At 42.7% G+C, this 27,464-nt stretch overlaps 1 protein-coding gene across 2 annotated transcripts in view; it reads right to left on the bottom strand.

Annotated features, from left to right (window-relative positions):
* The window catches only part of TRIM44 (tripartite motif containing 44), a 105,967-nt gene extending 102,581 nt beyond the window's left edge, over positions 1–3,386 (bottom strand). The window contains exon 1 of one of the 2 annotated variants that reach the window (XM_063118817.1): positions 2,560–3,386. In XM_063118817.1, coding sequence (XP_062974887.1) covers positions 2,560–2,970 — 411 coding nt within the window. In that variant the 5' untranslated portion in view covers positions 2,971–3,386. The remainder of the gene's footprint in view (positions 1–2,559) is intronic. The other variant, XM_063118816.1, reaches the window with a different exon arrangement.
* Between the last annotated feature and the right edge of the window lie 24,078 nt (positions 3,387–27,464).

Raw genomic sequence — 27,464 nt, 5'->3', positions numbered from 1 at the left:
ACTGTTGATTAGAGTATCCTGCCTGGATGTGGTCATGGGATGGATGAGGGCCCAATTATTGAAATAAAATCCTGGTAAGACAGAGACCCTATGGGTGGGTGGTTTCTAGGTCCAGGAATAGGGATAGTTACCTGTTTTGGGTGGGGTTGCACTGCCTCTAAATGAACAGGTGCATAGTTTGAGGGTTCTCTCAGATCCAGCTCTGTCACAGGAGGCCCAGGTGACCTTAGTGGTTCTGAGCAGCTATTTCTAGCTTAGACTGGTGTGGCAATTATGTCCCTTCCTTGATAGGGATCCATGCACTGGTAACCTCACAACTAGATAACTGTAATGCACTCAATGTGGACCTGCTCTTGTGCTTGGTTCAGAAGCTGCAGCTAGCGCAGAATGCTGTAGTGCGGCACCCAGTCATGCTCACATTACACCTGTGCTAAAAGAACTGCACTGGCTGCACTTCAGATCCATGGCAGCTGAACTGCGAAGTAGGATAGGGCACCATCTTGTCCCCAATATTATTTAATATCTATATGAAGCTTTTGGGAGCGGTTATCCGGAGATTTGGGTCAAGGTGTCACCAGTATGCTAATGACACAAGCTCTATTTCTCTGTGACATCTGAATCTAGAGAGACCATACACATTCTGAACTGTTGCCTGGACACAGTTATGGTTTGGATGAGGGGTTGCCCATGTACAGAATGTAGCAGCTAGGGTGCTCACAAGGACACCTATCTATGTCCATATAAAACTTGTGCTAAAAGAACTGCACTGGCTGCCTGTTAGCTACCTAGCCATATACAAGGTTATGCTGTTATCCTACCAAGCCGTAAACAACTTGGAACCAGCATACCTAGCAGACCACCTTCCCTTATATACACCCAGATGACAGTTACGATCTTCAGAGGAGGTCTTGCTAGTCATTCAGATACAAACGGAATGTTGCCATGAAGAACCTGGACGGCAGGCCTTCTCTGTAGCAGCACCCACCCTCTGGAAAACCCTTCCTCGTGTGGTTCAGGAGGCAGAAAATGTAGCATCCTTTAAATGCCTCCTGAAAATTAATCTTTTCACACAGGCTTTCCCTGGACTACAACTTATTTGATTTGATAAAACATTTTTTTTAACTTTTAACATTTTAAATACACTTATTTAAATGTTTGTTGTATTTTATAGTTTTCATTGTGCATGTCCCAGAGAGTCTCAGCTATTGGGCAGTATAAAAATGTAATAAATAAATAAATAAATATTGGCTACTGAGCCATGTTCAAGGTTATGTTTTTGAACTAAACAACATGGGACCATGATACTTGGCAGACCATCTGCCTCTATATATATTCAGACAACCTTTAAGATCTTCAAAGGAAACCTTCCTCGTCATTTTAAGATGCTGTGATTGTTATTTTAATATTGTATTGGTTTTATATGCTCTTAACTAATTGTATGTATTATATTGTATTTAGTGTTGTTCCCCGCCTCAATCCAGAGGGAGAGGTGGGTAATAAATGTATTATTATCATTATTATTCCACAACCAACAGAATGTTGCCATGGTATATCTCAGAAGCGAACCTTCTCAGTAGCAGCATCCACCATCTGGAACACACTCCCTATTTAGTAATGTGGCATGCTTTAAATGCCTCCAAAAATACACTTGTTTCAGAAGGTTTTCTCTGATTTGTAATGAATCGCAATCAACCATGCTGTTGCTCCATTTTATTGTTTTTAAAAATTGTTTTTATTGTCACTGTAGTTGTAATTTTTTGATAGTGTATTTTAAGCTGATTTCAATATTAGCATATATAAACCACTTAGATACATTATATTAAGCAGCATATAAATATTAATAATAAATAACTAAAATCACCCAGCAATCTACCAATAGATTCAGTTTTACCTTCTGCCCATGCCTGCCTGCCTTAGATGGCTTTAAAAGGGGATTAGAAAAAGAGGACAAGTCTATCAGCAACTATTGGCCATGATAATTGCATGCAACCTCCATGTTTAGAGCTGAATGTATAAGCTGTGGCTTATACTTCCCAGTTGCTGGGGTAGCAAGAGCAAGCAAGTTCTTTATGCTTCGTTTTTGGGCAACCTAAAACTACTGGCTGGCTAGTGTAAGAAACAGGATGTTGGGTTAATGTACGTTTGGCCTGTTCCAGAAGGGCTCTTAGGTTCTTCGGCCTTCATATATGGCAGAAAGAAACAATGAATGAACTAGTATAACATATACAACTAGTCACCAAATAAGTTTCAGATGCAGGGAACCCAACAGTAAAGTAGACATTTAACTAATTTCAACTGTGGTACAAACCAGTGTGCTGTAATGCTTGAAGTATAGGACTGGGGAAACCCAGGTTCAAATGCCCACTCATTCATGACACTCGCCCTAGCTGAGTGTCTGTATTTAATCAAGAAACAACTGCTTTCGGACACCTTGAAATCCGCCCGGAGCGGGATGGGTGGGGAGAGAGGAAACTTCACAACTAGCCCGGTAAGCCAAAGGCGCCCGTCTGAAGATGCCCCAAGGACCGAGCCTGGCGCACGTTCAAGGGTGCTGCTTACCCGGCAGGCTTCGTAGGCGTCGTTCAGCGTGATGAGCTCATGCTGCTGGTGAGGGCCGGACACGGCGCACAGCACACAGATGATTTTCTCGTGCTCCTTGCAGTACAAGCTGAGGTCTTCGCCATGCTCTTCGCACTTCTTGCGCTCCAGCGTGCGCTCCCCATCCTCCGCCGCCTCCTCGGGGTCTACCCCGGAGCCCCCCTGGCTCCCCGCCTGCCTCGGTCCCTCCGGAGCCACGAAGCCCCTCATACGATGGGTCCCGTACTTTCGCCTGTGCTCGTCGGCGTGAATCTGGCAAAAGGAGAAGCCACAGTCTTCGCAGACCTGCGCGGCGCTCTGGGCTTCGTCGGGCTCGCAGACGTCGCAGGTGCCATCTTGGAGGAGCTCTTCGCCAGCCTCCCCAGAAGCCATTTCTACCCTGGTCCAGACAAGGCCTACTTGGGGACACGCGCACACACCCGTTTCCCTGCTCCTCGGCGCTAGTTTTTCCTCCTTGCGGGGAGAAAAGGCCTCAGTACACTTGGCTGGGAAGCAGGTCTCACTTCAGGCCACTGTTTCCCAAGCTGCAAGCTCTGCCCTAAACTGCATTAGTTCTGCTTTTTCCTCACACTTTTCCCCTCCTTCTGCCCCTTTCTACCTTATTGACTATTCCTTGTCCAGCTGACAGTCGCTGTGGGCTGAGCTCAAGCCCCAAAATTAATGCATCCCTTTTTCCTTAATAACCCCCCCTTCCCCTTTACAGGAAAAGCAGTAGTTTCATTTCTGAAGCAGAGACCAGGCCGAGAGTTTGGGGTGGTTTTCTCTCTCTCCCTTCTCTGTTGCTTTTCTTTTACTTCCTGAGTCATTTAAAGAGGCAATGCCTCCGTCCCCCGCCCTCCTTCCTCTTCCGTCCCCCTCTTCTCCTTTAGCGTTGACAACCGTGCAGATCGAGAGAGCTGCCAAACCGTAGCGGTTTGAGGAGGGATTTCCTCATATGGGAATCATTAACGTTGCTTATTGAAAATGAAAGCGTTTTCCTTTTTGTCGGGTGGGGGCGTGTGTGTGTGCGCGCGTTTCATTGCCCCATTTAAAAGCCAGGCTCGTCCAATTGTTCGTCGGGAGTGGAGCTCGGAGCCTAATAACTGGCCTGGCAATAATCAGCAAAAGTTCTTTGAAGTCGACGGAATGTTTTCTTTTCTTGCCCTCCTGGTACAGGGAGGAGGGAGATAAAGGGAAGAAGCAAATTGGCTGATTCTCTTCCTTGGTTACAGGGTGTGTTGAAAACGAGGATTTGCCCTTTAAAAATAATAATAATCCAGATTGCTTAAGCCTCGAACTGCAGCAGCATTAAGCACGCTGAGCTTCTAAATAAAGATAGTTCTAGAGACGTTATATTTAAAGTAGCGTGTAATACACAACACATCCCCAGTACCCTTTGTTTTTTCTAGAAAATGTAGCTTTGGGAGAAAGCAATTTGGACGTGTAAGTAGGGAGTTACAGGAGTAACTCCCTACTTACAGTTACAGGAGTAGGGACAGGACTGAAGTTTAGTATTGTCCCATCAGTTCACTACTCCCTTCCAAACCACTTCCCTTTCTTGCACCAAGATCAGGGGTCAAAACAAACATTATTGTATATCTGTGCCTAGCAGCTGCATCTCCCCCACCCCATTTTTACTTTAGATTAGATGTAGGGACCCCGGTTTGGATTAGAATGGGGCTCCTGTGCCTACTGTCTAACTACCGACCTGTCTCCCTCTTGCCCTTTGTCTCAAAGATCCTGGAACGTCTGGTCTACTCTCGTTGTCTTGACTTTCTCTCTAATAACTCTGCTCTGGATCCCTTTCAATCTGGCTTCCGTCCTTTGCATTCCACTGAAACAGCCATTACCAAGATCACCAATGATCTTCTTACTGCCAAGTCTAAAGGCCATTATTCTGTTCTTATTCTCCTTGATCTAACCGCAGCCTTTGACACGGTTGATCACGATCTTCTCTTAGATTCCCTCCACGACCTTGGACTCTGTGGCTCTGTCTATAACTGGTTCGCCTCCTATCTAGAGGGTCGCTCTTTCAGCGTGTCGGCTAACGGCAGCTCGTCCTCCTCTTTTCCCCTTTCAGTTGGGGTTCCGCAAGGCTCGGTGCTTGGCCCGTTGTTGTTCTCTCTATACATGTTGCCCTTGGGCAAGCTCATTCAATCTCACGGCCTCCAATATCACCTGTATGCCGATGATACACAATTATATCTTTCATCTCCGGAACTTTCTCCAGATGTTCACGATCGTATCTCGGCATGTCTTTCAGATATCTCAGCCTGGCTGCTTCATCGTCGTTTGAAACTTAACATGGCAAAGACTGAATTGCTAGTTTTTCCTCCTAAACCTTCTCCTCACCTCTCATTCTCCCTTACTGTCAACGATGTCACGCTTACTCCGGTCAAGGAAGCTCGTAGTCTTGGCTTTATATTTGACTCCTCGCTTTCCTTTACTCCTCACATCGAGGCAGTAGCTAAATCCTGTCGTTTCTTCCTGTATAATATTGCCAGGATTCGACCATTTTTGTCTGTCTCTTCTGCCAAGACTCTCGTTCACGCACTGGTTATCTCTCGGTTGGACTACTGCAACCTTCTTCTCTCTGGCCTTCCTCCGTCTCACATCAGTCCGCTGGTCTCTGTCCACCACTCGGCCGCTAAGATCATCTTCTTGGCCCGCCGCTCTGACCATGTCACTCCACTTCTGAAATCTCTTCATTGGCTTCCAATTCACTTCAGAATCCAATATAAACTTCTCCTACTGACCTTCAAAGCTCTTCACTGCCTAGCTCCTGCCTATCTCTCCTCTCTCATCTCACACTATCGCCCCGCTCGGGCTCTCCGCTCCTCTGATGCCATGCTTCTCGCCTGCCCAAGGACCTCTACTTCCCTTACTCGGCTTCGTCCTTTTTCTTCTGCTGCCCCTTACGCCTGGAACGCCCTTCCAGAACACTTGAGAACTACAAACTCAATCACTGCTTTTAAGACTCAGCTCAAAACTTTTCTTTTCCCTATAGCCTTCAAATATTGAGTTTGCTCTGACTTTACACTGTTGGTTTTGCCCTACCCTGTGCCTGTTTACACTTCCCTGTGCCTGTTTGCATTCTCCTTCCCTCTTTATTGTTTACTACAACTTATTAGATTGTAAGCCTACACGGCAGGGTCTTGCTATGTACTGTGTTATCTGTACAGCACCATGTACATTGATGGTGCTATATAAATAAATAATAATAATAAATAAATAATAATAATAATAATAATAATACTCTAGAGTAAAAAGGAACAAAAGATGTAACTGCTAGACACAGATTTTAAAGTGGAATCTGTTTTGGCCCTAACCACATGTTCAAAGGGACAAATGTGCATTTGGAAACTCCTGAGGGAGTGGGAGAGGGGACAGCTGGGGCCAATGGTACAGAGAAGCCTATGAGTGCTTCCACTGCTCCAAAAATGGCCTTTTCTTAAGCAAGTTGTGGGAGTGGGGAGCTAGTCAAGGCTTTGATGCCTACCTTTGCCTGTAAAGTCTAACTTTGACCCTAAGTTCCATGCAGATCAATGAGATTCTTTGAAGTAAAAGTAAATCCAATCTGAGTATGTGATTCATGCATATTTCTTATTTGTACAGCTGGATCCAACGCATGTTTACTTAGAACTAGTAAGGCTCAAACTAAACATTACTTTTAAGATGTAGCTAGTTGTTACATCTTTTCCACTCATTACTCACAAGTAACCATAGATGACCTGATTCAGATCTGGGCCCTAACAAGGGGGGTAGAGAGTTGTTGTTATTATTATTATTATTATTATTATTATTATTATTATGTATTGCATTTTTGTACCGCCCAACAGCTGAAGCTCCCTGGGCAGTTCACAAAAACTAAAACCATTCAAAGTATAAAACAAACAGTATAAAAACATGATATAAAATACACATTAAAACTGATTAAAAACATACCATACATGATTAAAACATCTTTAAAACATTCTAACCCCTCAACAGTTCAGACAGGGCCCCATACCAGCCAGGAACACAGCAAGATGGGAGCAATCAAAGGATTAAAGCACCCCTACCCTCAACCTGGTGTCCAAATCAGATCCCCATACTTACTTTTAGGTAAGGAAAAAACTTGAAGCTGCCAGCTATAGCTTTAAAGCTACATGTAGTTTGACCCTGATAATTGCTACTGATTACATTGAGTCTCTCAAGTAAATGAGAGTATGATTAGGTAATGACAAAATGTAGACACTTTATTGGTCAATGTACAGCCTATACATACAGAAGTGCATTTAGGTAGATGTGCATGGGTCTTCTTAGGTGCTAGTTCACCTGTGTTGCCCAATGGTCTACAACTCCCATCTTCCCTAGTGGGAATTGGCTGTGCTGGGTGGGGCTGATGGGATACCCACTGAATATCTACATAGCACATGCTCCTCAACCCTTCATATGGAGATAATTAGACTTTACTTTGGTTGGAGTTGAGGACTGGGGGCTCAGGACCAGTTAATAATCTGAAAAACCCATTCATATTAGTTGTGGTAAGGAGTAGTAGATGGTTGGGTCTAGAAGCACATATATTTATTTAAGAACATTTTTTCAGTGCCACCATTTCTGGCATCATGGAGCTTTACAATAAAACATAAAACAATTTCCATTAAAAACCCTCAACCCACCTTAAAATTTAAACCACCCCTCCCCCAAACTCTTGTGAAAGTAAAAATGCCTTACAGAGCCATTTAAAGCAATTGACAGTAGGAACCTGATGTTCACAGGGCCTTCATTCCTAGAAGTTGCCTGGAAAGGTTTACCTCCACGTCCAGTTTTTGTTTTAGTCTCTGGTCTTTCAGTCTCAGCTGCCCTGGCTTATGGCTAAAGCTAATTCTTGGAGAAGTGTGCTTTGGATCCTCTCTGTTGACCTATTTGGGCTGGTGTCTATTGCACTATTATCCAACTTCTCTATTCTAACCCTTTCTAAATCTTGGTGAGCCCAAGTTGCTGTTGCCCTGAACCCAGTTGGATTTCTACTGTCTTGGTCCTAATCATTCAAGTACTATCCTCCCCAGGTAGACCCTGATCCAGCAAGTGTGTCTCACTCTTCAAAGGACATGTACCACTTCAATTGGACATGTGAATTAGGTCACAGTCTTCCTATCTTAGGGGCAGATGGCAATATATAGACAAACAACAGAAAGCTCTATCTGTGACAGCTTGATCATAAAAGCTTATGGAGAAACATGTGGGAGGTTCCCCTCTTTTCATCCTTTAGAAAAATGCAATGAAAGACACTGCTTCTTTCCTGTAGGAACCCTGACAGCTGAACGCTCTGAGGTTTCCATACATCCAGTGATAAGGTGGAAGATGGAGGACCAGACTAAATTATTGGTGTGGTGGAGCCAAAGCTCACAGGGATTTTTTATTAGCTGGAATGCCGTCATCATCTGCCAAACCCCTTAACATTTCCTGTTCCATCTGAGCTTATGTCACAATGATGCCCCCTTCACTTGGGGGACATGCCACATCTTTCCTTCTGGGAGAAAGCAGGAGAAGTGACACTACAAACAGAACAATTCTAGACTTTATTCATCTTTGTTACAGTAGAGGATCATTCAAGTAGTTTCAGGAGCAGCATCCCTTCTTAGGGTATGAAGTTAGTAGGTGCAGGATAATGCAGTATGCCCCCAGAGCAATTCTGGTAACATAGAAACATAGGAAGCTGCCTTATACTGAGTCAGACCACTGATCCATCTAGCCCAGTATTGTTGACACTGACTGGCACCAGCTTTCCAGAGTTTCAGGTGGGATTCTGTCCTTGCCCTACCTGGAGATCAAACCTGGGACATTTTGCATGCAAAGCATGTGCTCTATCACATTGAGCTATGGCCCCTCCCTAATAAGCTATGAGAACCAGAATGAAGGCTCATGGAGTAAGGTAAGTAGCTGGAAAACCAGAATGAATGCTTACCAGGTGATATGGCTAAGAATCTGTAGAATCAGAATAATGTCTACAGACCAGGTTAGTGATATTGGTGAGTTGGTGCAGGATCAAAATGAGTCCCTATGGTGCAAGATAAGTAGCAACAGGACCAGGGTGAATGCCACTGTAGCAACACAGATCAGTGTCTGTAGGATCAGAAATAATGCCTACATAGTTGGGCAAGCTGTAGTTAAGTAATTGTGGAGTCAAGATGATCTGTTACTGAATTTGCTGTGTAAGCATGGAAATTTTCTTCTGCTTTCCTATCTGCTGTCTGTATTGGAAGGGTCTCTTTTACTATTTCCAAAAGCCAGTCTTCTGATTCAGCTCACTAGTCCCTTTGCTTTCCTGCTAACCTTTTGTACTTTCTGTCCTTGTTCCTTGCCTGGTGCTCCGTCCAACAATTCCTTCTGAGCTTCTTTGCTCCTGGTTTGTCTTCCTTCTCTCAATGTGCTTCCAGCATTCAGGCTTTTCTCCTGTGCTTTAGCCCCACCTCCTCCCTCAGAATTTTTGAACTATTTAAAGAATCTTTTTCCGAACTCCCTTTTTTTTTCTGTTTACCCAGCCCTACCTTTGACTGGCTACTGTTTCTGGGCAACCACCTACATGGTTTGGGTCCAGGCTACCTGTGGGATTGCCTTCTCCCATGCAATCCACCCTGCACACTCAGGTCCTCTGGGAAGAAGATACTTCAGTCAGTCAAAGTTAGGCTGACAAGTATTACCCAGAGGACCTTCTCCCCTGCTGCTCCCAGACTGTGGAATGGCCTGCCAGAGGAGACTCAGCAACTTGACAGTCTGTTAGCATTCAAGAACTCTATAAAGATTGATCTCTTCCGGCAGGCCTATCCAGTGGAATTTTAAGATGTTTTTAGAATGTTTTTGGGATGTTTTAACAATGTATATTATGGTTTAATTCAGTTTTATGTATTTTATATTTACTGTTGCCCCCGCCTCGATCAGAATGGAGAGGCGAGTAAGAAATAAATTTATTATTATTAACCAAGGAAACCTGAGGGATTGTACAGCAAACCCTGATGGTTCCTCACAGTTACCTGCAATCCTCACAGTAGATGGTGAGAAAAGAATTCACTCAGCGACAATATATTGTTCCCTCTTGTAATGCGAAGTATTTTGGAGAAGCTTGCTCTTTACAAAAGACCTGCTCCTGGTGGAGATTTGTAGATATGCCTGAATTTTTGGACTCACCTTGGGAGAGTGGCTTTTGGGACTGTCATGATCAGCACCCACATTTCAAAATTTACCACTACACAACTGGGGTAAAGTTACCACTGGAACTGCTCAGAAGTTTACAAGCTCCCTTCCCTACCTGTTTTCTGGGGAAGCATGGAAAATGCAGTCCATCTAAAATAGTAAAACATGAGAATGAAAGAAACTCACATCATCATTCTCATGCCCTCATCCCTGTTGCCATGTTTATCTAGCACTTCACTAAATTCTTTCCCACTGAACTTGCACTGCAGGCTCTGGGGGATTGATCCTTCATAAAAGGTTTACAAGATGCTTCCCCTCTCGGGTGTTAGTGCATGTCTCTGCCATTCTTGAGGAGTCCTCTGTTTGAACTCTTAAGCTGACAGATGTTTTTGTGGTACCTAAATGTAAAAAACCATGTTGTCTGTATTGCCGGAAATAACATGTTTTGAAGTGAACAAAAGAGGAGAACAGATTTCTTGGGGTATGTTTGCCAGATGAAAATACTAAAAAAAAGAAGCAACAGGCAGAAACGGCTGCAGCATTTGTTGAGTGGTGCTTCAGTGTTCTGAAATGCAGGAGGTCCATTGTAACAAGGTACATTTGTGAGAAATGAGTAGTTCAGGATTTTTGCAACTGCTTCTCCATTTGGCCTTGGGTTCTATCTCCAAGCTTGTCAACACAGCCTCGAGTGCTTTTAAACCTAGTTTTTAAAGGGTACTTTCCTTATATGAGTGTCAACATATATCCAATATACCTGTGGACACACATTATCAAATAATGGGAAACCTGTCAATAGAAATTTAACTATACAGTTCTTCGCATGCACACACACTTCTGCCAAATTGCAGAAGTTATATACTATAAATTAGCCTTTCCCAACCAGCTGCCCTCTAGACACATCTTACTACTTATTTTCTGCTTATTATTTCTGTGGACAAAATAGCCCATAGTTCTACTATGCTACTCTTCATGGGGTATGTTAGGATTTCATGCTATAGAAGGCGGGGGGTAGAAGAAGCTACTCTGGCAGCATCGTGTAAAATTCTTGGATGTAGAACTTTTCAGAGCTGAGCACAATCCATCATATCTGGTGGACTGACCACATAGCGAACAGAACAGCAGCAGAAATACCTTGCAGTTTTAGCATTTTTGTATATATGTATTACCCAACTAGCCAAACGAGGGATATCAGGTGAGGTGGTGTGGAGCTGTGAGGACTGATATTGGCAATGGGACAAAGTAACATGAATGAATTGAATAGGGACACTAGAAGGACACATTGACCTCAGCCATCCCACTAACTTTTCTTGACTATCTTAAGTCCTATTCACTTCCATTGGCGTTATATCTGTCAGCCAAATCCTAAGCTTCCAACTCAGTGTTATTGAGTTCAATGGGACTTATTCCCATATAAGTGTATCTAGGATTGTAGCCTAACATTCTTTAGATCAGAGCCATCGAATTGAGAGTCCAACTTCTTTGCAGCCTCTTCCTTGTGTTTCCTATATGGGACACTTTAGAAATAGGTAGGACATGCCCCTTTGATCCTTGGCCTTTGTCTCTGGCACTTTGGGGGAAATAGCAAAGGGAAAGCTGTAGCTTGGCAGTAGAGCACAACCTTTTTCATACTTAGGTCCAACATTCAGTCTCTGTATCTCTAGTTGACCTCAAAAAGAACCCTGCCTAAGATTTTGAAGGACTACTACATTTCTTGTCTAGGTGAACCATTGATCTAATCTGGTGTAAAGCACCTCCATCTGTTTAGTGGAATCATCCAAGGATAGTCAGACATTCCAGAAGAAATCAGGTGTGATTATCCACACATATCCATGCATCCAAATTGCCATACTTTAATTGCTTTTGAAACGTTGTAAAATAAGCTCTAGGTTCAATTCCAGGACAATAGACTGACAGTCTCCTTAACAGGGAATATTATGAATAAGTGACATGATTTTGTTTTTGCTTTTGAAATCACAGCCATTGTGCTAGAATCTTTCATGTATAGATTTAAATTCTTTCCTTGGGAACCATTAATTAGGCAAATTTTACCTGTAACATCGCTAAGCCAATTACAAACTCCTGCTAAATGGATTTACTTACTCTCCTCTGCAGACAATCTTTTAGTAAGTTAAGTGAGCTATTCCTTTTATTTAAAAACTACCACAATTTCCAGTTTGTGGGATGAATCACAAGGCCATTTTCATTCCCTGCCAGAGTAATGAAAAGAGTAAATTCCAGAAGGGGAGTGGGTATCTTGTTTTTAATATACAGACTGTAATGCAGATAACTTTTTCATGTGATACGTGCAGTGAGACTTTATGACTAGTTTCATTTTAGCGGGCAGGCCCCCGAGATCACCTAATCTGATTTCATGCTGTTCCCATATTAACTGATACCTTATCTTATTAGAGCGCACTGCAGCAAAATGTAATGCCCCCTTGTTGAATAAATCCATTTCCGAAATGTTATGAATGAAAGAGTCACAGCTGTCGCTAATGTTCCATGTCCATGGAAGAACGTAACCTGCTAGAGTTGCCAAAGAAAGGGTTTGATTTAACCTCCTAAACATTCTATCCTACAACCTGACAATACTATTAATAGGTTATTTTGTGAGTTGTGTTGAATTATTCACATATCTTTATTGCGCACAGGCACAAACAGCAAATACAAATCTACCTAACAATGCCAGAAGCTGTATTGTTTGAGATGAAAACTATTTCTTATCATAATTTTTACTAATTATTCCTGCAAATTGCTTTGTTGTAAACAGTAACGTCTAACGAGAACACTAAGAACTCTAACCATCCATTATTTATAAACCTTTATTACATATACAAGTTGATTTCTCACAAATGGATGATTGCTTCTTATTCCTTCTAATACATTTTCTCTTTGTCGGGCACATGTTTACCTAACATCTGAGAATAAAAATATTTTTTCTACCAGGCCAGGGCCGGATCTACACTAGTCTTATAACGTTGCTAGTGTCCCTTTCTAACGTGGTTCTCTGTATCGGTTCTCTGTATCACGGGGCACACTAGCGTTACTTATGTTTAGCTGCAACGTTACTGCAGGGCACATTGTTAAATCCTTTCGTTGTTCTCCCTCCCTCTGAGCGTAGCAGAGTTGCTGGGTTTGCTCCGCCCACTGCCTGCCTCATTCCTAGCCAGCAGAGCAGGGCAGGGCAATAGACATAAGCACACACAAAGCCCCTCCCAAAACATCTTAACACAAGTCATAGGAGCCAGCCACTTTGCTGAAGCTAAGCAGGGTTGGGTCTGGGCAGGTTTTGGATGGGAGACCAAATTGAAAAGTGTTAGCAGCAGCCGCATTTAAGCCCCGCTGGTCATGAGTTTTGGACTGGGACCAAGAGACCCTTGTTAATTTTCTTGCACGGAGCTACAGCGATCCTTTGAGCGCTCCTCAGCTCCTTTGCAAAGAGGGGGAAAATGTTAAAAAAAAATCATAAAAAATCAACCGATGACCCAATTTGATTCAAATTTTAAGGCAGGATGCATGGGAGTACTTCACAATAAAAGCAGATTCTAAGGTGGAAAACTTCTGAGTCCTTTGCATGCAATTGTCAGTGATTGCACAGTATAACGCTGGTGTGATTTATCTGCTGTAGCAGATAAGATAGCAAACGGGGCGAAGGAAGGAGAACAGGAAGTGGGCGGAGCAAACCCAGCAGCTCTGGGTTGGGAGAAGAAAATTACCGGTAGAACGAGGCACATGAATCTGTATCCACGCTGGAACTAAGAAATAGAACCTGTAAGTACGACTCATTTACAACGTTGGAGACCCAGGGTCACGTGACGCTGTGCGTCACAGTAACCCATTCAAAACATTAGAATAACACCAGTGTAGATTCCCACCAGGTTTAAGGTTCTAATACTAGTGTGCAAAACCCTAAACAACTTGGACCAGGATACATGAGAGAGCACCTTCTCCCTTACCAACCTGCCCAGTCACTGAGATTGTTAGAGGGTATGCTGCTAGTGGTTAAAATGGACCTTTGGCCCAATTGGAGTCCACCAGGAGAAGAGCTTTCAGTGTGGTGGGGCACTTCCTATGGAATTCCCTGTCTTTGTAGGTTAGGCAGGTGCCAACATTGGCTGCATCCAGACAACACCATACTCAATGGTGGGTTAATAGTCAACTCCATAGTTGAATATTGAAGGGGTACTGCCCACGTGACATGATTATAAACCATGGTGTGGATTAAGGCCAGCATCGAGTTGACTATTAGTCAATCGTGTGTTTGATTGATATATTCCCCCACCCTCTCTCCCCCCTCAGGCCTCCCGCTAGTATCCCATCAGCCACTGAGAGTTCTGTTGGCTGGACTTGAGCAGCAGCCACCACTTTGGTCGCTTGCTCTTGCCAAGGGATTCTGTAGTTCCTGAAAATAACCAATTGTGTGCAACAAAATAATCAACAGTGTCTGACGTGACACAATAACCGACGGTTGTTCAGATAATCAATTCTGCACAGCGCTGGTTATTTGTGTTGGTTATTTTGGCTGAATAACCAACTGTGATGTGAAAAAGTCCCAACAGATGACACAATAACTAACCATTGACTATTTAACCCACTGTTGACTATTTAACCCACTGCTGGTTATCGTGTTGTCCGAACCCAGTTATTGGCCCTGTTCAGAAAACACCTTAAACCACAGTTTTAGCCTGTGGTTAAATCCATGGTTTAAGGTGTCTTCTGAACAGGGCCATTGTGTTGCTTCCAGCATTGTTATTTCAGGAAGTCTTCGTTGAGTGACAAGCCACAGTATTTTCAAAACTCTGTTTTGTCACAACTTGTTTTCTTTTTAACAATAACAATTATTTTAATGTGGTGTTTTTATTCTTTTATCCTATGTGCTCTTCACTGCTCGAAAATCTTTTGGATGTGGAGTAGTATTTAAATATTGTAAATAAAAAATAATAATACCTTCATGTGTTAATGGTAAAAAGGTCATGAAGCACTAACAAAAATGTCACAACTTCGTTTATTCTTATCTTTGCATTTTATTTTGATTGTTCTGAGGAATTTTGTGCACCACCCTGAAATGTGATAATGAAGGGTAGAATATAAATATTTTCAATGAAGGAATTACATTCCTTTTCTGGCGCACTGCGCCAGAAAAGCACCTCGAACTACTAGGTAGTGCTGTTCTATATCCTTGGTTCTTAGCTAAAGTTCTGTGTTTTGTCTTGTTCTTGTCTTGGGAAAGGTCTTGTAAAGTGCAGAGCTATGCTGCAGTCCTCTGCTCCGGGTTCAATTTGCAGATATATAATAAAGTCTGCAGTGCCGGCCCTACCTTAAACAGAGTAAAGTGTCCACCCCAATGCAGGCAGTGGATTTAGGGTGTATTTTTTACTCACAGGGACAGGTGCTTGTGGGATTTTCTGCCTCAGGTGCCAAAATAACTTAGCCAGCCCTGGGTACTATGCATGTTGACATGGTGGGTGGGGAGGCCAACATTTGATCTCTTGGCCCAGCCCTGAAAGTCTGTTCCTCTAAGCAAGTATTTCACTACTTATCGTCTAGGACAGTGGTTTTCAGATGCTCTTCATTTAAGGAACATTTTCTGACAAACCCCTGAGCATCTGTTATGGAAGGAACTCCAAATACTAGAGCAATTTCTTGAATGTTTACTCAGTTAATGTGGGGCATTGACAAAGCCTATTGGGTTTCACCATTGCCTTGTGTGAACTAAGACTGTGACCTAAAGTAATCCCACTCTTTTGCATTTGTATGTTTCAGGACAACTTTTTTTAGTTGTTAAGCTGTTGTTCAGGGAAACTAGTCCACCCTTATTAATCTTCCCTTTGAAGAACCTCTGATAAATTTCCAAAGAACTTTGGATTCCCGGATGTTAGATCATAGCTTGAAACCCATTGAACTGGGATGATTGCATGTAAAAGAGGACAGGGTTCCTGTAGGCTTTATAATTGTGCAGAATTAGCAGCAGCTGCCACTTTTGCAATACCTGTATGACAAGTTTGGATTTGGCACTCGTCTGCCCAAATTGCCCTAACTATTAGAGATAAAGGGGCCTTTGCATCTGGTGGTTCTGTCATAATAAGCTGTATTCCACAAGTAAATGGCTTCTGAGTTACAAATCCCTTTTCTGTCGCTCAAACTGTACTGACAAAGCATGCCACCACATCTCAGGGCATAATGACACAGTGACCTTTGAACTGGTCCAGATGCTTCTTAGGGACCTTTTGGACTCATTTAGAGTGGTTCAGCATTCTAATATCTAAGGTGGGACTACATGACTCTCAGTGTGGCAAAGAAATTACAATCAGTTGGAAGTGGAATGATTACTGAATTTGCTATAGTTGACATATTCATGAGCTTGCGTCTTCTAGTGTGTGCACAATAGACAATTCTCATGGGTGAAATGCTTGGAACATAACATTTTGAAATAGCCCTTTTATGTTCAATAGATTCAGCCACACATCTTGTCCTCTATTTTATCTTTCATGTGTCTTTTTAAAGTAAAAATGAATTAGGAATGAACAATTTAAACAAGAGCTGATAGATTACTAGAGACCACCCTTCAGATGTGATTCTGGTGTTTCATTCACCTTAGGAGTGGAGAGGCTGTGTTTTAGAACAAGAAGCTAATTTGTTCAGTCTTGCTCTGAGTCTCTGGCTTTGATATAAAAATTCTGTCCACCCAAGTCTGCAAATTATTGATTGAATTCCTTTCACTTTTTTTAAAAGGCCCTGAGCTGAGATTTTCACCATCTTGTAATAATTCATTTAACTTGTGGCTTGAACAGGACCGAAGTGTGTGTTTCTAACAGTAACGTTCAAGAGCAAGCAACAATCATGCAACCAGTAGGAAACTATAATTTGAAAGGAGCCCATTTTGGAACAAACCTGCTGAGGTGATGTTTTGCTCCTGTGTGTGAAGTATTTCAGAGACCCTCAATTCTACGTAGTTTTTGAGAACAAAATGATTTTACCATGAAACTGTTCTACTTCTAAAACTGTAGAAGCACATATAAAAAATAATGTGAGATTAAGAAACACGGAATAGTAAAATAAATAAATAAATCTGGGTTGTGTCAGGGATACACTAGTTTCTAACGAGTATAGCAGTTGCATTCATGTAACAATTGTACAAGGCACTTATTTTCGGTTATAACATATTTTGGGTTCATGTGGGCTGAATCTTATAACAGAGAGTTACTGAGATGGCCTTTGAGCTCCCCTTCCTGTTTCATGATTCTTTGAATGGTTTAAAGCAGGAATGCTGGTTTTCTAAGCCTGAGCATCTGGACTATCTCAGCCAGGCTGCCAGGGGGCTAGACCATCCTGGCCATGGTATCATTGTCAGAAATGGAGTTCAGGAGAGGGGGGTGTACTGGTTTGTCATTGGCAAAGAGGAAAGTGTCTCAGAGTGCTTTTATAGAATCACAGAATAGTAGAGTTGGAAGAGGCCTGTAAGGCCATCGAGTCCAACCCCCCACTCAGTGCAACCCCCACCCTTTTTATTTATTTATTTATTTATTACATTTTTATACCGCCCAATAGCCGAAGCTCTCTGGGCGGTTCACAAAAATTAAAACCACAGTAAAACACCCAACACCCTTTTGACTCTGAGCTTAGCAACTTTCATGCATTCAACAAGGGTGGGAGGGTAGAAGCAGAATCATTGGGCTTCTGTAACCTTCACTTGCCTCGTCCTGTTCTCCTGTGTGTCTAAACAGAGCAGGTGCAGGAAAAGAGGACAAACAAATCAGCAATGGCAAGGAGGATGTTGCCCATTGAGTATATCTAGACCAAGCCCCCCACCCCATCCCAGCCTCAACTTCCAGCCAGGTAAAATCTTACAGCAAACCCAATGCTCCTTAAATGTTGCAAAATCTAAAATATATTTTAGATTTTCAAAAATGAAAGATCCAAAAGTTTACCCTTTCTGGTTTTCTCTTTCAGGCAGAGGCAGATCATCACATATCCTGCAGAGCTTAAAATCAATGTCTGCAGACCCACCCACCCCCATTCCATCTTGGGGCTCTGTACATGAATTCACCATCGTCATTTCCCCCCCCCCTCGCCTCACCTATCCTCACCCTCCACCCCCACTTTTTATAACATCTTGCATGATGAAGGGATCTGGACGTCTTGAAAGCTTGCAGATTTGGGGGTGATCTTTTGGTTGGCCTAATGAAGGTTTTATACTGATATGGATTTTCAGTGCTCACCTCCTATAATGTAGTGGATCGAGGAATTAACAATGCTATCAGAGTTTGAATGGGTGGTATATAGGTACCAGTCATGACTGAATCCATACATTGATATTTGGTCTGGTTTTGTTGAAGTTAATGCAAAATTTACTTCCAAGAATGCTATATATTATATAGAAATTGATACTTTTAAAGCGTGCAGTTATACTTTTGTTCCATTTGTGCCCCCCTTTTTATGCTTTTGTTTTGCTTTGCTTTGCTGAAACTCATAATAAAAAATGAATAACAAAAAAGGAAAAAAATATGGATTTTAGAGATTTTTCTATGTTAACCAAATTATTATTATTATTTATTTATATAGCACCATCAATGTACAAATGTTTAGAGATACGAGCTTGAGCTCGTTTGAGGAATGCCTCAGTCTAGGGGTTCTGAAATTAGCAGCAGCTTGGTGTACTGAAAGCACAGAAAACATTCCCATGAGGCTTATTCAGGTTTCCTAGGAACATGGAAGAGGAAGACAGGGTGGCCAAAGAACTACTGAAATTTATTTAATTATATATTGCATTTATATCCCACCTTTTCTTCCTCCAAGGAACCCAAGGTGGAGTACATTATCCTTCTCTGTCCTCACAACAACTTTGTGAGATAGGTTGGGCTGAGAGACTGTGACTGGCCCAAAGTCACCCAGTGGATGAGTGGGGACTAGAACCCAGATCTCTTGACTCCCAGTCCAGCAATCTAGCCATTACACCACACTGGCTCCAAGTATAGACTTAAGTGTGCCACATAGTCAAAGATGTCTCTAAGACAAATGGTTCATTTGGGTATTGTGGTAATGGTGCCAGTTGTGAGAACTAACATAGTTCAGACTCTAGAATTCTTGATGATGATGATGATGATGATGATGATGATTTCAGTGGTTCTCCTGTTAACAACCAATGTTTCCCAGACCTTTTGAACGTGGGCCGGTTTAAACTTACTATACCTTCCAAGCATATCAATCAACCAGCAAGCATCTCTTTGGTAGCAAGTGTCACACAGAATCTTCACACTCCGCATTCAGGATTGTGTGCGTGTGAAGCTCTGTGGATTGAAGGACTAATCCAACTCTGGCATTATAGGAGTACTGGAACGGGGTATCTGATTGTTTTCTAAAGTCAGCCAGTCCACCAGCCAGGGAAGCAGACACAAGGGGGAAGATCTAGTGTGGCCAGAAGCCTCCATACAAACCTCCCTTCAGTTTCTATGATTAGCATAGCAGCTTTGGTTGCTGCCTCCCCAGGGTATCTGTCCCACAACTTGAAATCACAGTTAATCTCATGATGCAATAATCCTGAGCTGCTTGGACAATACCAAAGACCACAAATTAGAACTGGCAAGTAACATGATCATTCCAAGATTTATGACAATAAAGACATAAAGTTCACCAGAGTATTACATTGTGTAATCCCTTGCTTAGAATTTCCACAGCATTTTAAACACCTAGTTAGTTCTGGCTTTATACCCTTTAAATAAATATTATTAAACCAGTTCACAGATGGAGAAACTGTGGCAGACATATTGAATAATTTGTCCAAGGTTGATTAAACTGGCAGTATATTAATATTCTGTACATTCTGGCGCTTAGATGCAGTCCACCCATCACTCATTTTTCAATACTCATAGCATACGGACTTCAATATCAAATGTTCTTGCGATGAATCTGGACTAGGGGCCAGGAACCTGTGGCTCTCCAGATGTTGGACTTCAACTCAAATCAGCCTCACCCAAGACCAATTCTTCCATAATCTCTTCCTTATTTTACACCATGAAGCATTGTCTTATGAGAATAAACATGGAAAACACGGTTTGTTTTTCTTTTTTAAAGAGCTATGATTAGGGATGTATGGAATTTGTTAAGTCTGTTCTGTGTTTTGCAAGTTGTCATGCATCTTTTGTTCTATCATTCATGGATAGAATCATTTATTTTTACCAGAATTTCATTCTACTTGTGCTAATTCACACTAGTGGTAATGTGCATTAACATTACATCGCTTCAGCGCTAATGCAGCTTGTGCTAATGTACATTAGCTGTTGTGAATTAGCAAAAATCCCCTCCCCCTCAAAGTGAAAAACTGGTCCGCAAGTCCGTGGAATCCACATGTCTCAGAAAAGTTGGTTTGTGGCAGAATCTGCAGGCCACATTAATAGAAATCCAAACTCACCTGGCTCATTCTGGATTTCTCCGATATCCCTAGGTGTACAGGACATTCCCACAACCACATTCCCACACCACTCCAAATCACAAATGACATGTTCACTGAGGAAAGAGATGCATTTTTATGGGTTAAACTCTGATCTCAAAATAGAAGCACTTTGTGGAGGGTGGAGGAAGGCATATATAGCTCACACCGTCAAGCATCAAATCAGTAACACCTGCGATTTTGTTCCTGGTAAACTAGTCCTCTGAAACAGCCCTTAAAGATCATTAACAGCATTTTGATAGATACTTATGCTGTATTCATGGTATTTTTATCTTAGCTGATGATTTACAAATATAAGATATTTACAAATATATGATATTTTCTATTTGAATATCTTTAATGCTAAGGAAATGTAACCTATTACTCTAATACTTCTATTTCAAAAGCCAGGATGGACAAGGGTCTAAAGGGCAAGTAGTCGGTCTCAGTCCTCCAAGCAGTTTGTCCACATCCTCAGGTTGCACAAGCTGAAAGGTATCCATAACACGACTAGTCCTGTCCATATTAGACTCTGGCACAACAATGGCATCCAAGTCGGCACAAATACAAGCAATTGTAGAAACATGTCTTAGGATGCAACACTATGCTTTACAAAGGAGCACTCTAATGTCAGAGCACTCTGAATATCCAGTGCTCTTCCAGCAGACCAGAAGGAGTGGCAGAGGTGATTTTCGTCTCCCCATCCTTCTCATTGTTTTTTTCCACTGAGCCTATCTAGAAGAGTCACACTGCTGGAGGCAGAGCTCTTACTGGAGAACCCACAGGATATTGTATACCTTGGCCTCTACCCTCCCACCAGGGCAGCCCCATTTTTGCTTCCCTGAAGTAGCATTTGTAGCTTTAGTTCATTCTCAGTGGCTGTGAGGGGGCAGGGGAAGGGGCAGAGGGAAGGATCAAAACTAAGTCTCCCCCCCCCCCCCAGGAGGTCATAGGAGTTCCTACAGGAGAGGAAATCCAAAATATCCTACATTCTCTAGGATGCTTTCCCAGGACCATAGTAGTTCTTAGTAGGGATGTGCTCCGCTCCGATTAGGAGCGTAGAAGCAGTAGCGGATTGGCCTGCTCCGCCTTACCCAGAGGCGGAGTAGGAGCGGACCGCGGACCCCCTAGAAGCAAGGCGAAGAGAAGCGGCCATTTTTCGGAGCTCCGAGTTCAGGCGGAGCGCTCCGGTCGCCATCTTGAAAACATTTCGCCATAGGATTGCATTGCGGCAAATAATCGCGCATAACTACGTTGTTTTTGAAGCTATCATTCTGAAAATTCTTGTGCACAGAGAGTCGTGGATGGGGGTCATTTTGAGACCACTCTCACCTCTCTGCATCGTACGGGTCACGGGCTATATTTTTGTGAAAATCGGGTCAACCGCGCGGCTCAAACTGCGTTTTCGGCTTTTCGCCCATAGGATTGCATTGAGGGAAAGAATCGGGGATAACTGGGGGGGGGGGTTTAAGCTATCATTCTGAAAATTCTTGTGCACAGAGAGTCGTGGATGGGGGTCATTTTGAGACCACTCTCAACTTTCTGCATCGTACGGGTCGCGGGCTATATTTTTGTGAAAATCGGGTCAACCGCGCGGCTCAAACTGCGTTTTCGGCTTTTCGCCCATAGGATTGCATTGAGGGAAAGAATCAGGGATAACTGGGGGGGGGGGTTTAAGCTATCATTCTGAAAATTCTTGTGCACAGAGAGTCGTGGATGGGGGTCATTTTGAGACCACTCTCAACTTTCTGCATCGTACGGGTCGCGGGCTATATTTTTGTGAAAATCGGGTCAACCGCGCGGCTCAAACTGCGTTTTCGGCTTTTCGCCCATAGGATTGCATTGAGGGAAAGAATCGGGGATAACTGGGGGGGGGTTTAAGCTATCATTCTGAAAATTCTTGTGCACAGAGAGTCGTGGATGGGGGTCATTTTGAGACCACTCTCAACTTTCTGCATCGTACGGGTCGCGGGCTATATTTTTGTGAAAATCGGGTCAACCGCGCGGCTCAAACTGCGTTTTCGGCTTTTCGCCCATAGGATTGCATTGAGGGAAAGAATCGGGGATAACTGGGGGGGGGTTTAAGCTATCATTCTGAAAATTCTTGTGCACAGAGAGTCGTGGATGGGGGTCATTTTGAGACCACTCTCAACTTTCTGCATCGTATGGGTCGCGGGCTAGAAGTTTTTAAAAAATCGGCGGGAAAAATACCTTTTTCAAAGGGCTGAGGGGCAGAGTCAGCTCCCGGTCATGATGATCCCAAAGTTGGAGGAGGGCATAGGCAAAACAGGTAACTTGGGATTCTGGGAAACTTCTCTTTCTTCATCTGAACGGGCTTTTCCCCGTGTTTTTTAACACACCTCGCAGGGATGTTGTGTGTGGGGTGCCCGATTTTCAAAAATTCGCCAAAAATCAGGGGATGATGGGATTGCTTTGAAACTTGGCGTGCGTGTGTATATCCCCATGAGGTGTCATGGTGCCAAACATGAGGTTTCTAACTTGAACAGAAAAAAAGTTGTATATTTTTTTAGCTTTCAATGCAAGCCTATGGGGGGGGGGGGAAACGGAGCTCCGGATCCGGATCCGGAGCTCCGGGCGGAGCGGAGCGGAAGTGGGCGGAGCGGGGGCGGGGCGGAGCGGCCTGATCCGAAAAATGGCGGATCTGCAAGTGAAGCGGAGCGGGGGGTCTGTGCACACCCCTAGTTCTTAGTAATATGTCTGTGTAAAGCTGGAACAAAAGCAAGAACTTTGCTGCTTTCAAATTGCACCTAGCATGTCCGGGGGGTGATGGGGGTGGTCTTTATAAAGAACAGACCTCTATTTGAATGTGTACTCTATGTCCAGTCAAAGTCAGGATTAAAGATAAAGAAACATAAAAAGGAGATCAGGAACCTTGAAGTTGCTCATCAACGGTTAGAGCCTGGTTAGTGTTGTCTCCTCAAGAGGCTCACTAATAGGGCTCCTTTAAGAAGAAGTGCTCAGCTACCAAAAAGGACTCCTTGGGAGCATGGCCTGAAACTAATGCAGCTGAGTTCTGGCTGAGGCTCTGTAGCTCTAGTTATATCAGCTTTCGCTTGTAACGTGAGAGCTGCTGGAAACATCATCTGATCTTCAGCTCTGCTCTGTATCCTGCTTTCTCCCTGACCTTGTCGTGTGTTTGGACCTCTGTGCTACTAATCCCTGGACTTCTACCTGACCCTGGATTGCATTTTTACTTGAAGTGATCTCCTTTTGACCTTGGCTGTGCCTCAGACATTGCTTTGGGGTGGGGTGGGGGGAACCATGTGCTTGGTAAAACTGTGCTTCTAAGTTCTAACATGTTCTGACATAGATTCCTCTTCAAATTTATTGGGGAAAAATACTGGGATTTAAGAAGGGGAAGTATTCAATACTGCCACTGTGGCACACTCATTCTCTTGCATCCACGGGTACAACTGCTGGCTCAACAAGAAGCTAACACTTCCTAAAGTAACCCCAGAAATCAGCCAAAATGCTAATTTCTGGAAAATTCTTTGAGCTCCGCTGACCTGCCCCATTCCAGAACTTCATCTTGTGGCTAGTCGTGCTTCCTATTGCACTAGTGGTAATCCTACTGGTGTGCAGGCAGTATTGGATACTGCTCTAGCACTTCATTACATGAAACAAATTATCCCTCCTTTTGATTCTTAATTGCCCTGTTTTGTCTTGCTTTTGTTTTGCCTAAAACAAGCAAAACCTGTCTGTTCAGTGAGAAAAGTTGCCTGTGGTGTTTGTCACTTCACTGTCCTCTGAGTAGCTTGGGCAGAGAAAAAGTCATCTTCAAAAACTATTTCCCATCACTCATAACCAATTTGTTTCTTAATGCCACATAATGATCAAGATGGTTTGGAGGCTGAAGTTTACCTATGCAAGGGTATCAATTGGAGGGAGGGAGAGAGGTTGCATCCATGGTAACACATACTTTACATGCCATTTTACTCAGAACAAAGGAAAAGTAAATACCTGATGTGAACTGACTACAGATTTCAGGCCTGGTGGAGAGAGGGGAGAGGAGGCGGGGAAGAGAGGAGGGAGAAGAGATTGCCTTGAGGTGGAAAGATGTCATGCAGAATCCTTAATACAAGCCACTCAAGGAGTATTGATAGAGCAAATTCGGTGCTTTGTGAGAAGCATATGAATGCTGATGGCTGCTAAAGCTTCCTTTAAGGGCATCTTAATGCCAGCTAGAGTGTTATCCACATAAATAAAACAGTTAAATAGATGCTTTTTTCAGAAAAGGGGGAGAAAAAGAGAGAAAGTAAACTAATTGTAACAGGATCAAACTCAGGAATCAGAGGTGGTTGGCTGGAGTTTTCCCATGACAACATATCTTGAAGGATCAGATGGGCAGAACGCATTGCAATTGTCTACCAGAAGAGAAGGCCACAAAGGAACAAGTCCAGACTACAGGAATCAAAAAGCAGGCTGATCCTATGAAAGTTTAGTAAGAAGTAAATCCCTTTGACTTATGCCCATTGGGAAGTGGTACAGGCTTTGCATACAGAAGGTTCTAGGACCAATTCCCAGCATCTCCTGGTAGAGCTGGGAAAGATTCCTGTCTGAAATTATGGAGAGCCTGTGTAGACCAGCCTTCCACAACTTGACACCCTCCAGATTGTTTGGACTGCAAGTCCCAGGATTCTTGAGCATTGGCCATGCTGACTGGGGCTGATGGGAGTTGAAGTCCAAAACATCTGTAGGGCACCAGGCTAGGGAAGGCTGGTGTAGACAACACTGAGCTAGATGGACCAATGAGATGATGGTATAAGCTAGCTTCTTATGCCCAAGTAAATGTGCCTATGATTATAGATGTGTGATGCCATAACCATGTTTACAGAAGAGTTCCTCTGACTTCAATGAGTCTTACTCTTTAGTATGTATATTAGTATAAGAAATGTTACATTTTTAAAAAAGGGAAGAAAGCTCCGTCTTTGAAGCTTTTGAAAATGACTGATTTAAGAGCCGTCAAAGGTATTTAATTGGACTAGATACCTATTCTACCCAATATGTGAGGTCAGTATAGTGTAGCGGTTGCAGTGGTCTGTGACAGCTCCTAGTGCAAATATCACCTGGGGAGACCTAGAAGAGTCACTTTCAGCCTCTCTGCCACTCTCACCACCACCAAATCTGTTCTACAGGGATCATAATATTGCCTTGCCTTTTCATAATAGCATGACACAATCACAACAACCCTATGAGGTTAGGCTGAGATACAGTGACATTTCTTAGATCATTTAGAGCTCTTTCAGACAGTAGGAAATTGCGTTTCCTTACCATTCTCTTGCTTCTGTTTCTCTTCCATGATAGGAATGAGAAGAATCACATGGAGGAGAAAGGGGAAGAAAGCAACGACCACGTGGCCCATTCAGTGTAGTGGGACAGCGCCATGTAGTGGGCATTTTTAGCGAAACTTCTCCTGTACACGGCAGGAAATAGCAACAAATGTTGCTATAGCTCAGAACGTGTTCTTGGAGGATTATTTTACAATGAAAAAAATGGTGGAAGGAGCAGGAGACATGCAGGAGGAACATAGCATTGTCAAAATGATCCATGAAGTGACCAGTTGCGAGCGTATGATAACATGCTTGTCTGAAGAAACTCCCAGTGAGCTTAATAACTGAGTTTCTAATTGAAATGGTGTAAATATTCTTGAAAGAATGTGTACAAAGTGCTTTGAGCACTTTAAGAAAAGCATTACGAACATACTATTTTGCCTGTATAGGTACCTTCACGCTGACCAGAACCATGCCCAACTTTTTTCTAGTTTCCCAGTCCAAACGACTTGATGTCTATTAATGGCTGGGTCAGCTCCAGAGATATCTTTTACTCTGAAATCTTCAGAGTTGTATTCAGTGCTCAGTATGTTTGGCCATCACACTTCGTTGGGTCAGGATCAACGTACATGTGTTCAAGCCCCACTGACATTAATAACTGTTTGACAAGAGCCCAGATAACTCTTAAGCTAACAGAATGGTAGGATCAGTATGATTCAGCTCGGGAGATCAGCTGAGAAGCCTTACTGCACCCAGAGCAATGGAATCACTACTACTTAAATAACAAAACTTGTGACGGTATAACCTTTTGCTGCTTGATGGTCCGTTCAGGAATTGCCTTCTTGGCATTAGTTAATTTCCTTAAATTTATGCCCCTATAAAAGATTTTATTTTTAAAATTACCATTTTACATATTCTTTCTATTGCTGCAATTAAATGAGAGAATATCATAACTGCATGTTATATGAGTAACAACATACCTAATTTTTTTTTAAAAAAAAAATTACTGCTGTGTCCTTTTCATAGCAATGTGCACATTTGCAAACTGGTAAACACCCTGATTGGTGACAATTTTATAACCTCATTGCATTAGTGTAAATGATTACTGGAGACTACGGCAGAAGAAAATGCATGCTCTGTGTGTTTTTGTAGTGCCTGCATAAGAAACAATAAGTTCTTGAAAGTCCAAATCCTTCTTAATGTCTCCATCGGTCCTTGTCAAATATGAAAAGCTAAATGCATACACATTGAAAAGCTACAGTGTAAAGCTATATATATTCCAAAACTGACAGCTCCAAAATGGTAATTTCATGTAAAAAAACACACACCTCTGCTTGATTATTCATTACTCATTAAAAATAGAAGGCACTGTGACCTTGATCCAGATGATGATGATGATGATGATGATGATGATGATGATGATGATGATTTTATATAGTGCCATCAGTATGGTTGGTGCTTTACAGAGTACAAAAGGATAGGTTCCTGCTCCAAAGAACTTACAATCTAAAATTCAACAGAGAAAGTGAAGGAAGGGGAGGTAGGAGGAAAAAGGGAAGCCATAGGTGGCTCTTTCCGTTACACTAATGTAGGTTTAGTTGCAAGCTCAGTTACAGAAGGGCATGGAAACTTCAAATTAGTTGTGATTAGTTTAAAAGCAATTTTAAAAGCAAGCTTTGTCGTGGCTGACTTGTTCCATTGGAACATGTAGCCCTATGTACATAGTTATAACATGCAGCCCTATGTACGTAGTTATTTATTCAGATGTGTCACTGAATTCATGGGGCATACTCTCAATTAAGTATATAGGATTGCTCTTTTGCTTCTTTAACGTCACTTTAGCTAGATTTGAACAAATGATGGCTGTTGGATTCAGATAACTTCCTTCACTTTTAACATCAGAAAACCAAATTTAGTTTCCCCCCAGTTTCCAAAGGGCTACTGCTCACTGGACCAAGTCTCGTACCAAGCACTTTTCTTGGGCTGCTCTAACG

This window comes from Elgaria multicarinata, chromosome 2 (assembly GCF_023053635.1).
Source record: "Elgaria multicarinata webbii isolate HBS135686 ecotype San Diego chromosome 2, rElgMul1.1.pri, whole genome shotgun sequence".
In the NCBI taxonomy this organism is placed as follows: Eukaryota; Metazoa; Chordata; class Lepidosauria; order Squamata; family Anguidae; genus Elgaria; species Elgaria multicarinata.
This window is presented reverse-complemented; position numbering and strand designations above follow the sequence as displayed.